Raw genomic sequence first — 13,017 nt, 5'->3', positions numbered from 1 at the left:
AAGCTGACACGAACAAATGAACCTAATCATTTACTGCCAAAGAAAATTAAAGAAATCGATTTGAAATTTCTGTTTCTAACGAAAAAACTGCTATAACACTCTGCTATTATCGCTGTTGTTGTCTACTGATTCTTTTAACATTTACTGAGCATACCCTGTTAAATTCTAGTGTCATCTATGTAGGTCACTGTACATCTCTGACTTTGTATGTTTATTCAACAGGCTTTATTAGATAATGATAAAATACTTTATTGTTTCTTAATATATCAATAAATACGGTAGTATTTAATAGTAGGCATCATGATGAAACAAAATGTTGGTCATTAAAATCGTTCCTTTAAAATAAATGTTAAAATGTTTAAATACTAACAATAACTATTTCACAGTATTAAAGTTATTCTACTTATAAAGCAACCTAAATCACTGTATACGTGCTAATGAAGGGAATTAACATTTCACTATTCTAACTAATTTCCATGAAAGTAAGTAAGCGACTTTTCCAGGCAAACGTACAGAAAAAATAACGAACCTTATCACTCTCATTCTTTCACAGAATTATTCCGTCTGAGGTGATCTTAATAATTTCTTTCTTGTTCCGAAAAGGACAATAGAAACAGACGACGCGCTACTTCGATCTTATGATTAGATTTGAGGATGAACTGGTAGAGATCTTGATGATTAATAAAATTAAATCGGATACACGTGTCTAATGCCTGTTATTGTTTAGAGTCATTGCAACTTTTTCTTTTTTCACAGTTATTTTTTAAATTAAAAAAAAAGGTTTTATACAAGAAGCGAGAACTTAAGTTGTTATGAGTTTCTGAAAACCTCCAAATGTTCTTTATATCTATAGGAATAGTACTTTCAACAAGATTGTTGTATACACATGAAAGCACAGAAAATCAACAATATTTTTCAAAAAAGTTAGATTTTTTTACTAAAATCATTGTTTAATTATTTCACGATTTTATGTGAATTACCTAAATGTTATAAGCTATTATCCACCGTCAACGTTCTCCTATTTCGTGTTTATATTAATTTCAATATTTTTATCCGAGTTTATTTCTCTCAATTGTTATGAATACATCCATCTGTGTATTCTCATGCATGGGGTTTCTGACTCAACCTCACCAAGAAAAATGACATTTTTTGTGTGTGTTTTTTTCTTATTTCTTTGCCTTGAACTTTTTATCTACAACTTCCTTGTTGGTAGAAGACAGAAAACATCACATTATTACTAACGGACTACCATGAAAGGGTATTTAATTTGCAGGTAAATGGTTACATGTATACGAGAGTTGTTTCTTCCAACTGATGCATTTGTACTTTTTTAGCTCATATTTGGTTGTGATTGTCAAAGTTTAGCTGTAAACAGATAATTTGAACATGCTTAACAGGATATCTTGATCAGAAAATATCATCTTTTTTCAGATGAGTACAGCTGTTTAAAAGTGTTACTGGTCTTCACCCGAGACAAATCTTTCTACTTCAGCACCGTGTTCGTTCCGGGAATTATTTTGGTATCCAGTTCATTCATTAGCTTTTGGCTAGACATTAACGCTGTGCCCGCTCGCGTTATGATCGGTGTGACCACTATGTTGAACTTTTGTACCACCACTAACAGTTTCCGGTCAACTTTACCTGTCGTGTCCAGCATTACGGCCATGAATATGTGGGACGGTGTCTGTATGTTCTTCATCTACGCTTCCATGCTGGAGTTCATAGTGGTCAACTATCTGTATAGGAAACGAGGCCACAGCCACCCTACAAATCGTTCTGCGTCTGCTGCTAACCAACCCGTGACAGAATCCTCACGAAGCAGTTCAGCAGTGACCCAAGTAGGTCGCAAATTCGGAAAATATGGGGTGGTACGACCTTTGCTGAATTAGTCGTTTCGTGCTCGTGTAGCATGGCATCAAGTACAACTGATTTGTAAATGTCGTGAATGCATACGATTTTTTTCCCTTATGTTTGTTTAAAAATAAATAAGTAGAGCTCAAACTTTTGCTTACCTTGTTTATAACACATTTTATGCTGTTATAACTTTTGCTTACCTTATTTATGATAAATTTTATGCTGTTATAACTTTCGCTTACCTTGTTTATGATACATTTTATGCTGTTATAACTTTCGCTTATCTTGTTTATAATACATTTTATGCTGTTATAACTTTTGCTTACCTTGCTTATGATACATTTTATGCTGTTGTAACTTTCGCTTACCTTGTTTATAATATATTTTATGCTGTTATAACTTTCGCTTATCTTGTTATGATACATTATATGCTGTTATAACTTTCGCTTACCTTTTTATGATACATTTCATGCTGTTATAACTTTCGCTTATCTTGTTTATGATACATTTTATACTGTTAATTTTTTCGTTTTCTTTAGTAATTCACGTTTTCTACTTAGCATCTTTTTTCGGTTACTTCTTTATCTTATAAATTTCCTGTTTAGTTTTCTTCTTCTAATATATACGTTTTCAGTTGTCCTTTTCTTTTATCTTTTGCTAATAACAAAGACATTAAAAATGATAGAGTTCAAAGGCATGAGAAAAACTCTAACAATTTACGTTTAACGTTCTTCTGATATGTTTGTCGAACTTATGAACAAATGATTTGGTTAGTATAAACACAAAGTAACACTTCAGTAGGTATAAAGTGAGAGAATGTTTTTATACCATACATTATTCTAAAGACCTATGTTATTTTGGGAATATCTAGAGTTTTATTTTTCACAACTGGTATTTGGACTTTGCTCATTAACACCCTGGTTTCACTACAGTATACATGCTTCATTCATTTTTTCTATGAACATAGAATATAAAGGGGAAAGAAATTATTGGAACATTCGAAAAGCTAATGGTTATACGCCAACATTTCTGATTTTAAAAGGCTAATTAAATTAATTAATACTTTTTTATGTTTGCGCTGTCATTATTATCCATGTAAACAGTGTTTGTCGAATGTTCTTTAATGTGTTTAACGCTTCGAGTTAGTCACTTGATGAAAGACTTTTTAAAAAAGCCTGGACACTATCTGAATACAAAAACAAAAAAAACCTTATAAGCCCAAGCGCTTTCGAAGACTAGATATTTCTTCATTAAGGGCAAACTAAAGAAGAAAGGACTGTCTTACCGGTTTTAGGGTTTGTTATTCTTGTCTTTAATTAATATTTTATACCTACATGTTTACCTAACACTATGAATAAACGTTAATTATATATTTTGATAATAGCTGTATTTAGATATATAGATATTTATATATTTTTTAGCTATTTCAAATTCCAGGGAAGTTTCTTTTCTTATTTAAATTTCAACACCATTTTTGACCATTATATTCAGTTCTCCAGTGTAACAGCGGTAAGTCTAGAGACTTACAACTCTAAAATCCGGGTTTTGATTCCCTGCGGTGGACACAGCAGATGATCCAATATGGCTTTGCTATAACACAACTAAACCATTACATTTATTATCATATTTATGCTTTTTTCTTAACATTAAAATAGTTTAATGAATTAACATGTATTTATGTTACGTCCATCTGACTTCAATTGAAAAATGTTTTCAATGTATTGAGCAAAACAGTGTTAAGGCAGATAAATAACATGCCATGTTTTACAAGTTATTACTCATATACAACAGAATGGCCTTAAAAAGGTGTACAGAAAATGATTATAATGCAGTGTTTTGGCATAACTTTTTGCTGGGCCACTTCCTATAGATAACAGTAAATTAATTGTTATCTTAAAGCCAAATCATACCAAACTAAGTTGTGGAACTGCTCTGTAATTTCCCTGAAAATATCATGCTACACCTTCTAGCTTTGAAATTTCTGCATTAACACCATTGTTCGATGATGTAAAAATCAGAGACTCTCAGAATGTTTATTTCCATATCAACAATGAATAAATTTACCACATGTAACCAACATATCTCATGTCCTGTATGAATCTCTGGATGGAAGTATGTAAATATTTTTCTTCAAGATACTTCCTAGATGTTTCAGTTTGTTTATTGGAAAAGGTAGGCGCGAACTCTGCCCCTTGTACTATTTCGAAATGTACCGCATGGAGTTTATGTCCGAAGATAATACTGCCCAGTCCATTTCCACGATAATTTCTTTTTAAGATTAGCAGTGGCGATATTTATCATTCAGTACCAGCATTTTTAAGATCATATCAGGTCTGACGGCACCAATGAAAAGTGTGGCGAAGAACTGTCATCATCTTCTTCTCATACCTCACACCATTCTTCAGTGACGTACTGATCGGTATGATCCAGTCAGAGAAACGGTCTCAACAATTGTACTCAGCTATGGTGAATTAGTGTAGTTCTTTCAGGTTTTCCACTCTCAGCGAGCTCTCACAACCCTCCAAGGTTGAATCACGCTATGCTTGAGTCTCAAAATGGAGTTCTGATATTGTTTTCCTTTTCTCTATATTGATCCACAGGTTCTGGTGGGAGAAGTAGGCGTAAAGCTGTTTCCAAGTATTTTCACTTGACTGGAAGTGAGTCCAAGAACTTACAGCAGTTTCTTGTTCTAGGTAAGCAGTGGTAATACATGTAGAGTAGGTATAAATATTAATATAACTCAAAATGAAATCGAGTCCAACGTTACAAATGAAAAAGCTAAAGATAGTTTTCATGACCTCATCTCCATGAAGCACTACTTTCACAGCAGCTGATTTCATCTTCATGAAGCACTGCATTCAGAGTAGATGATTTCATCTCCGTGAAGTACTGCATTCAGAGCAGATGCCTTCATTTCCATGAAACAGTGCATTCAAAGCAGATGATTTCATCTCCATGAAGCACTACATTCAGAGCAGATGACTTCATCTCCATGAAGCACTACATTCAGAGTAGATGATTTCATCTCCATGAAGCACAGCATTCAGAGCAGATGCCTTCATTTCCATGAAACAGTGCATTCAAAACAGTTGATTTCATTTCCATGAAGCACTACATTCAGAGCAGATGACTTCATCTCCATGAAGCACTACATTCAGAGCAGATGATTTCATCTCCACGAAGTACTACATTCAGAGCAAACTCCTTAATAAAATACAAATAAATACGTTTTTGGACTCCCTTCCAGTCAAGTGAATATACTTGGAAACAGCTTTACGCCTGCTTCTCTTACCAGAACCTGTGGATCAATATGGAGAATAGGAGAAAAAAATATCAGAACTCCATTTTGAGACTGAAGCATAGCATGATTTAACCTTGGAGGGTTGTGAGAGCTCGCTCAGAGTGGACAAAGTTACTGTTAGGGTGGTATGAACAGTTTGAAGGTTAACTTAATGTCATGATGTTTCTTTAAACATTCTCAAACAACAAGTATTGACGTGTGAGGGTATTACTGTGAAACAGTTTCTTATGTATGAAGGATGATTTTAACTGAAAGAAATAGTGTCGTTCTTCTAACACTTACATTGAATCGTGTTATCTTTAGGTAAAAAATACAAAAAAAATATTTTGTTTTTTGCTAATGAAGTGTATAATAGAATCATATTAACAAATTAAATATCTTGTTTTATTATGTAATTTAAACTTTGTTAAATTAGTTTGGTTTATTTGGAATTTCCTACAAATTTACTCGAGGGCCATTTGCTCTAATCTTCCCTGTATTAGCAGTGTAACATTAGAGGGAAGGTAGTTAGTCAACATCATCTATCGCCAACTCTTGGGCTATTCTTTCTCCAACAAACAGTGAGATTAATTATCACTTTATAACGCTGCCATAGCTAAAAAGGTAAGCAACTTAGGTGACAAGATTTCGAAATCGTGACCCGCAAATTGCGAATCGAACGCCATAACCACTAAGCCATACCCTTTAATTAGTTAAAAACATAATTATTGAAAGCTATCATGTGCCCCTCGGTGGACTCGGCAGATAGCTCAATGTGGCTTTGCTATAGGAAAATATACAGATACACACGCTAGCATGGACTGATGAATTGAATAGTTCGACACATAAATGGATGAATAACAGGTGTATTTTATAGAGCAATTTCTTACCTTAAGGGAGACAATAAACTGCTGTTTCGTCAATATTTTTGAGAAACACAGTTTAGAGTCTTGCAAAATTTACGTCAATAACAATATTTGTTAATTTATAATTTTATTCATCCAGGATATGCACGTTATTAAAATCTGTCGTTCCTTTCTCTTTTTTTAACGTGAGGTTAAATAAACTCCCTGAGTGGTACAGTGGTATATCTGCGTACTCACACCGTTAGAAACCTGGTTTCGATACCCACGGTGGGTAGAGTACAGACAGCTCCTAGTGAAGCTTTTTGTTTAATATGAAAAGCAAACAAACAGATCAAATAAAACCAATTTCCACATATGGATTTTTTTTGTATAAAACTTTGACAGAAAATATTTTAAAGAATTCCTAAATTCTGGTAAATAAATACAAGTAATATACTGAGTTGGGTAGATTCTCGTTATTAGTGTGCTGCACTATGGATCACAACATTCAAGGTTCGATCCAAGATATGTTGCAATAAATGTTCCGCGTTATAATAATAATAGTAAATAGCACTATTCAGTTAAAATTTGTCAAATAGGCGGCGGGCGTTGCTGATTGCTCTGATTAGCACTTAGAAATGGTTGTGCCCGAACCTTAACATCGTTGAACTAATCTATTAGTCTATACAAAAAAGGTGTTGTTCAATTCGAATGTTCTAAATATAATTATTTTTTTTCTTCACACATATTCAACTACTTGTTAGACAGAATCGCTATTGTTTCACAGTATCAAACCCACCAAACTAAATACTCCTTGAATTCCCTCTAGGTTACGAGACTGTTCGTCAGTTTTACTATTAATAATTTTAAAAAAAAATTCAAACACAAAGAGCACTCACGTTATTGTAACAGGGAATTTCCATTTTGACGTATGAAAATAATAAGTACAACAACAACAGTCTCAAACCGTGCACTTTTCTTGGGTTCTTTGTAACCTTGGTAATTAAATATTACTTGTATTCGTTTTTGTTTCCTATGTTACTAGAAAAAGTTGCTAGGTAATTTATAGATTTATGTTAATAACCTTTGTTAGATAACAGCGCTTTGAAATATGAAGTAATATTTGTTTTCTACTACTGACTGTAGTCCTATATAGTTAAAAAGAATTTTCTACTATTATCATAAACCTAAAATAATTACTTACCTCTGTCTTCATTCAGGCCGCCATCTCAAGGCTGTATCTTTCCAGTTGGGACCTGGAATGGCCAAGTGTGTTAAGGCACTCGACTCGTAATCCGAGGGTCGGGGGTTCAAATCCCAGTCGCACCAAAGATGCTTGCCCTTTCAGCCGTGGTGGTGTTATAAACTGACGGTCAATCCCACTATTCGTTGGTAAAAGAGTAGCCAAAGAGTTGGCGGTGGGTGGTGATGACTAGCTGCCTTACCTCTAGCCTTATATTGCTAAATTAGGGACGGGTAGCGCAGATAGCTCTCGAGTAGCTTTGCGCGAAATTCAAAAACAAACAAAAACAATATTATATAATATTATAACAAGTTGATGAATAATTTTGTTTTTGTATCTGAACTTATAATCAACAGAGATCTAAAGTACATCTGCTTCATTTATCCGTTATTTTGTAAACAGGGTTGCGCTCATAAAGTTGGTCAGGAGGACACTAACCACGAAAGTAACAATACCCGACAAGAGGTTCCTGCGTTCGATGATAACCGATATCAAGGAGCAAAAGTCAGAGCTGTTGCTTCTGTGTTTGGTTGGCTTCGTCGGCCACTCGTTCTAGAACCTGACATGGGAACTCGGCCGAAACTCGCCAAGAAAATTGACAACGTTTCCAAAGTGGTCTTCCCAGTTCTATTCTTCTGCTTCGCGTTTGGGTTTTCTTAACATATGCTGTGATTGAACCGATGCAAGATGAAAACTGGGTCCTCACAGAGTAACAAAACAATAATAATCCTGACATAAGACATACAATTCTCTCTTCTAAAATACGAGACGTTCCGTTTTGTCTAGGACTTGACAATGAGGTTATCAACGACTGTGGAAAGATAGGATGGTATAATAATAGTCAAGATCTGTTACTGTATCTGTTCCCAGTATCAAGGTTGGATCGTAACATTGGTACTAATTATAAATTTTTAAGTCCAAGCTTGAAGTTGTGACTCTTTACTAAATCTTCTGTAGAATAAAGAAAATATGAAAATTTCTGCTTCAGAAGGTGCCTATACGTTACAAACAGAATTTGTATCTATTAGAATACGGTTAACGTGTACAATAAACTTTAGTTGTTTCGTCTATTTATTATTCATAATTCGTTATTTAATTGAAACTAGACACATTTGTGATGTAATTCACAAGATAATTATGATTTTTAATATGTAAGTCTGTTATAGTAATTATTTCATATGAAAAAAATTAATGTTATTTATTATCTTAGGCTTAAAGCTTTCAAAACAAAGTTCTTAATTTTCAAGAGATTTGGCGAATCTGAATATCTACCTTTAATACTGTTTACCAATGATACTTCATTTATGGCATTAGACTATTAAAATAGTTCCTTTCACACACACTGCTTTATAATTAATCGAGCAAAATATACCTTCTCTTGACTTTGGTTAAAATTATTGTCCAGTAGTCTAATACTTAGGGTCTAAAGATTTCAGAATTGTGAAATGTCTCATCAGTTACTTTGAGTATTTTCTTCACTTAATACGTATAAAGGTGGATAGCAATAGTGTCTTTCTGCTCAGATAGTAATACATCTAACATGAGAGTATAATTGTAATTTTATACAGTGAACAGCAATGCTTGAATTTCTTAAAATTATTATCTGAACAGTAAATTGTACTTGATATGGTACGTCAAATATGAATACTATGGTTCAGTGGTTATAAAGAAGTAGTGATGAAATACGTATAAAACACGCGATCTTCGGTAACGTGTGTATTTGGTTTGCTCTGATCATAATTTCTAATGTTACGCATCGAGTTTTTTCAGAATTTGGTTTATTACAATAAATACAGATAATATTTCTAAATGAGGTTTAATTATCAAATTTATGTCACTCGCCCGTTTGTTTGTTGCATTTTACGCAAAGCTGTTCAAAACCTACCTGCGCTAGCCGTCCCTAATTTAAGAGTGATAAATTAGAAAGAAGGGAGGTAATCAACACGCCTATTGCCAAATTTTGAGTTACTCTATGAAATATTAGGATTCGCTGTCTCATTATAACTCCCAAACAGCTGAAAGAGCGAGCAGGTTTCGAATTTGAGATCCGCAGGTTGCGAATCGAGCGCCCTAACCACCAGTTTATGTCAGGCTTACTCACCCGACACTCAACAATGAGTTGTTTTTTTTTTACTCACCATTCTTGTAAGCTAACCCTTACCCTAAGTTTATGTAAACGCTATTGCAAAGATTAAATACTATAAAAGTTGTTCTAAAAATTCGAACCCATTGGTATAATTTTTAGTTTTTCAGATCGCAAAACAAATTGTCAAGATATTATTTCTCCTAGTTTAATAAGCACTTTGTTTGCTTCTACTGTCTATAACTTTCAAGCTGCTAGAAAATTTTCCGCTTCTGTTACTGGATGTAAAATGTTTGGAGACATTTCTAAACATTTCAAAACGTTTAAATTCTAGAGGTTTCACTGTTTTTATGAAGTTGTACAAAATAAAGAGACTATTAATGACTCTTTCAAGTGCACTAACAACGTTTTATCCTTTTATGAAAATTTCAAGGACGTAGTTCCTTAATATATATATTTTATTACACTATAGTTGCTAATGTATGAGCTTAAAAACCTTATAAAACACATTTTTTAGTATTAATTACAAAAAAGGAAGTGATATTCTCATGTACCTTTAAGATAAACTTCTTCGTATGCAGGTAAATATTTCCAATAGTTAGGTTTTAGAATAAGTACCATTAAGAAAGATGATTTTAAAGCAAATGTAGCTATCGATTCTCTTAAGACAGAATTTTAAAACCCTGGCTTATCGTTGACCAACAGCTACATGTGAACCGAACGAAGAGGAATCATGATAAGCTGGACTTATAAATACACTACTTCTAATATATTACACACTGTTTGTATTATTCGAACCAGAAAGAAAAGGGAACAGTTGAATTCTGATGATCGAAGACTCGAACCTGGTCAGTTTAGAATATTGTAGGATACAAATATTTGAAACTTTTACATTATTTTAGAATTTTTTAAAGTAGATCCATCAAAGGAACTTTTGGCAATCTTTCTATGGGTAGAATATTAGACGTTTTTAATATTTGGCTTTTTTAGACTTTCTAATATTCTTTATAAGCCCAATTATACTTCCCTCGTGCATATTGACGTGCTTAATCACTTTACTCTTATAATTGCACGTGCATACTTTTTTCAGGTCTGTGATACATATATCTGTGTGTGTTTTTTTTTAATTCTAATTTGTTGAATTTAGCTATTAAATGACGTTATCTTCCAGAAAGTTTAGATTGTATCAAATAACGATGCTATGTAATGAACATGCTAGGTAATTAATAACGGCTTGGAGATACAGGGTTGTTGTTAAGTTACTTCGTAGACACTAAACTTATTTTCAGTGTCTGATGAACTATCATCATGTAGGAAATTAGTCTTGAATTTTACAGTCAGAGTTGGATTAATATCTCCACATTTAAACAACAGCAACTCGCAAATGACTTTGTGTTTTTATTTGTTTTTCTCGTCATTGTGTGTGTGTATATATATTATATATCTGTGTGTGTGTATTATAAATATTGGGTTGAGGAATAATTCGTGAGCGTTTTTTTCAAGTTAAAAAATATATTCATAAATGAAACGCTTTCGCAAAATATTTCATGTCATTTGGTAGATAATGTTTTGCTCTAATAGATGGTGTGTTTGATTTTCATGTCTTTAATTTTTGCTTTCATTTTCAGCTCATTAAATGGAATGTCAAGTGGACGAAATCGAGCATTTTCGACACCATCTGCTTTTCGCATTTAATTTCTTGCAATTTCGTTTAAAACAATGCATACTATATACCTAGGTATTACATGAAATAAAGTATCATAATAAATGTTTTGGGTGTAATGTGTTCATGCATTGAAGTATTGTATAGTCTTGCATGTAATGCTTGAATGAAATTATTTAAAAAACGATCACGAATTATTCCTCAACCTAATACTATTACATTTGGAACAATATTATATCTGAATCGAATTCTTTTAAACTAAATATGAAAAAATTACTATAAAAATGATTTTCTTTTGCATTACTTTCTGATATTTAAACAAACTAAATAGCATTTCTTGTGTATGTTAACTTTTAATATAAAAGTAAATATTTCTGTGAACTAGGCAGTGTAAATATAGAAGTTTTTATGAACACACTATTACAAAAACGGGCCAATTTCAACTAGATAGCTTCGTTTTAATCCTAAATATACTGTTGGGTTAATTGCATCTTAAACTACGAAAAACTATAAGCCCAATTATACTTCTATCGTAGATTAACCCTCAGTCCTCAAGGGTGTTCCTTGTTAAATCAGTGCTAAGTTTTTTCTAATACACATTAACCCTCGATTTCAGAAGGCATATCAGTGTTAAATAAATACTAAACAACCAATATATATTAAATCTCAATATCCTATTGCGTTCAACTGTTAAATCAATGCTAAATATACAATACACACCAACCGTTTCACTCTGGGGAGATTTTAAAGTATTATATCGTTACTAAACGTCAAGTACTCTGTACATAAGTGCCAATCTGTTTCTTATGTATTATATATGCTAGTTAAATAGTAATTCAACTTTAATCTCAAGGACTTTTTATATTTTCTTCTCAATATAAACGCCGAACGTCCAGCACGTCAACTATGTCCTGGACATGCATTATCCCTAAAACCTCAGATGCCAAAAAATACAGCTAAACCCAGATTTATTAAAATGCAACATGTTTTCTGTAAGACGAACAAGAACTAGATCCAAATGTACACCACACATACACAGAAAAAATCTATCTGTTAATGATTTTGTTGGTGCACACACATCTCTCACGAGCCCGAATTGTTCGCAAGAGATGTAGAAACACTATTGTCACAGTTATTTGAAGCGTCTAAAGAAATCTTTAGCTTAGACAGATTTATTTCCAATAATTAATTTCGACTAAATACTTTGTTGTCAACTGCAACTAACACTTTTATTTTCATATAGCTTCCTTAAAAGTAAGCTGAGGTTCGTTGCAGGTCATAATGTATCTTTTTTTTCTCACAGCTATGTAATCATTGCTTCAAAATTTCAAACACTTAGCAAAACTGTAACAAATTTATATGCAAAAACGGCTCGTTTGGGTTGAGAAAATATTTTACATAGAAGAGCGAACAACGTTTCGACCTTCTTCGGTCATCGTCAGGTTCACGTGAACCTGAGCCGTTTTTGCATATAAATTTCTCAACAAGTGGGTTTCTCGACATCACTGAAAACTGTAACAACTTTTTCTTTTCCTCTTTGATATACCTTTCACTTTATTAGAGTATTATTGTAATGTTAAATCCTTAATATGTTTGTTAAATATTTGACAGATTGAGTTTGTTTGTGCTCTACATTTGTTTAAAACCAAAAATAGTTTTTTGTAAGCTAACTCATAGCTCGTGTTTTGAACTCAAACTTGTGAACTGCAGTGCTATATACATTATAATAACTTCATAACGTAGTAATTCTGTAACAGGCTCAAGTGTATTCGTCGGCAACTTTCCGCTAACTATAAACTTTTAAATTCACATTTTTGAAAGAATTTCCAATAGTGTATTGGAATAGTAAAATGTTTCCTGTGGAAAATTCCTTTCTGATTTGGAGACGATGATTTGGGCTTTATGTAGCTCCTGATGAATCAACACGAAACACCGAAACGTATTCTCAAGACGGCTGGTATGGTTATTAAAACTTTAATTAAAATAAAGTAGAGAACAACGTTTCGATCTTTTTAGGTCATCTTTATTAAAAGTGTTAATACCCACACC

At 32.9% G+C, this 13,017-nt stretch overlaps 1 protein-coding gene across 7 annotated transcripts in view; it reads left to right on the top strand.

Annotated features, from left to right (window-relative positions):
* The window catches only part of LOC143232742 (glutamate-gated chloride channel-like), a 110,535-nt gene extending 102,243 nt beyond the window's left edge, over window positions 1–8,292 (top strand). For 3 of the 7 annotated variants that reach the window (XM_076468536.1, XM_076468538.1, XM_076468535.1), the window contains 2 exons: window positions 1,432–1,838; window positions 7,625–8,292. In XM_076468536.1, coding sequence (XP_076324651.1) covers window positions 1,432–1,838; window positions 7,625–7,882 — 665 coding nt within the window. In that variant the 3' untranslated portion in view covers window positions 7,883–8,292. Of the gene's footprint in view, window positions 1–1,431; window positions 1,869–4,454; window positions 4,548–7,624 lie in introns of all 7 variants that reach the window. The other 4 variants (XM_076468534.1, XM_076468537.1, XM_076468533.1 and 1 more) reach the window with 2 other exon arrangements.
* Window positions 8,293–13,017: the final 4,725 nt, after the last annotated feature.

The sequence above is a fragment of the Tachypleus tridentatus genome, chromosome 11 (genome assembly GCF_004210375.1).
Source record: "Tachypleus tridentatus isolate NWPU-2018 chromosome 11, ASM421037v1, whole genome shotgun sequence".
Taxonomy (NCBI): Eukaryota; Metazoa; Arthropoda; class Merostomata; order Xiphosura; family Limulidae; genus Tachypleus; species Tachypleus tridentatus.
The sequence above is the reverse complement of the archived record's forward strand: the minus strand, read 5'-3'. Positions and strand labels throughout refer to the sequence as shown.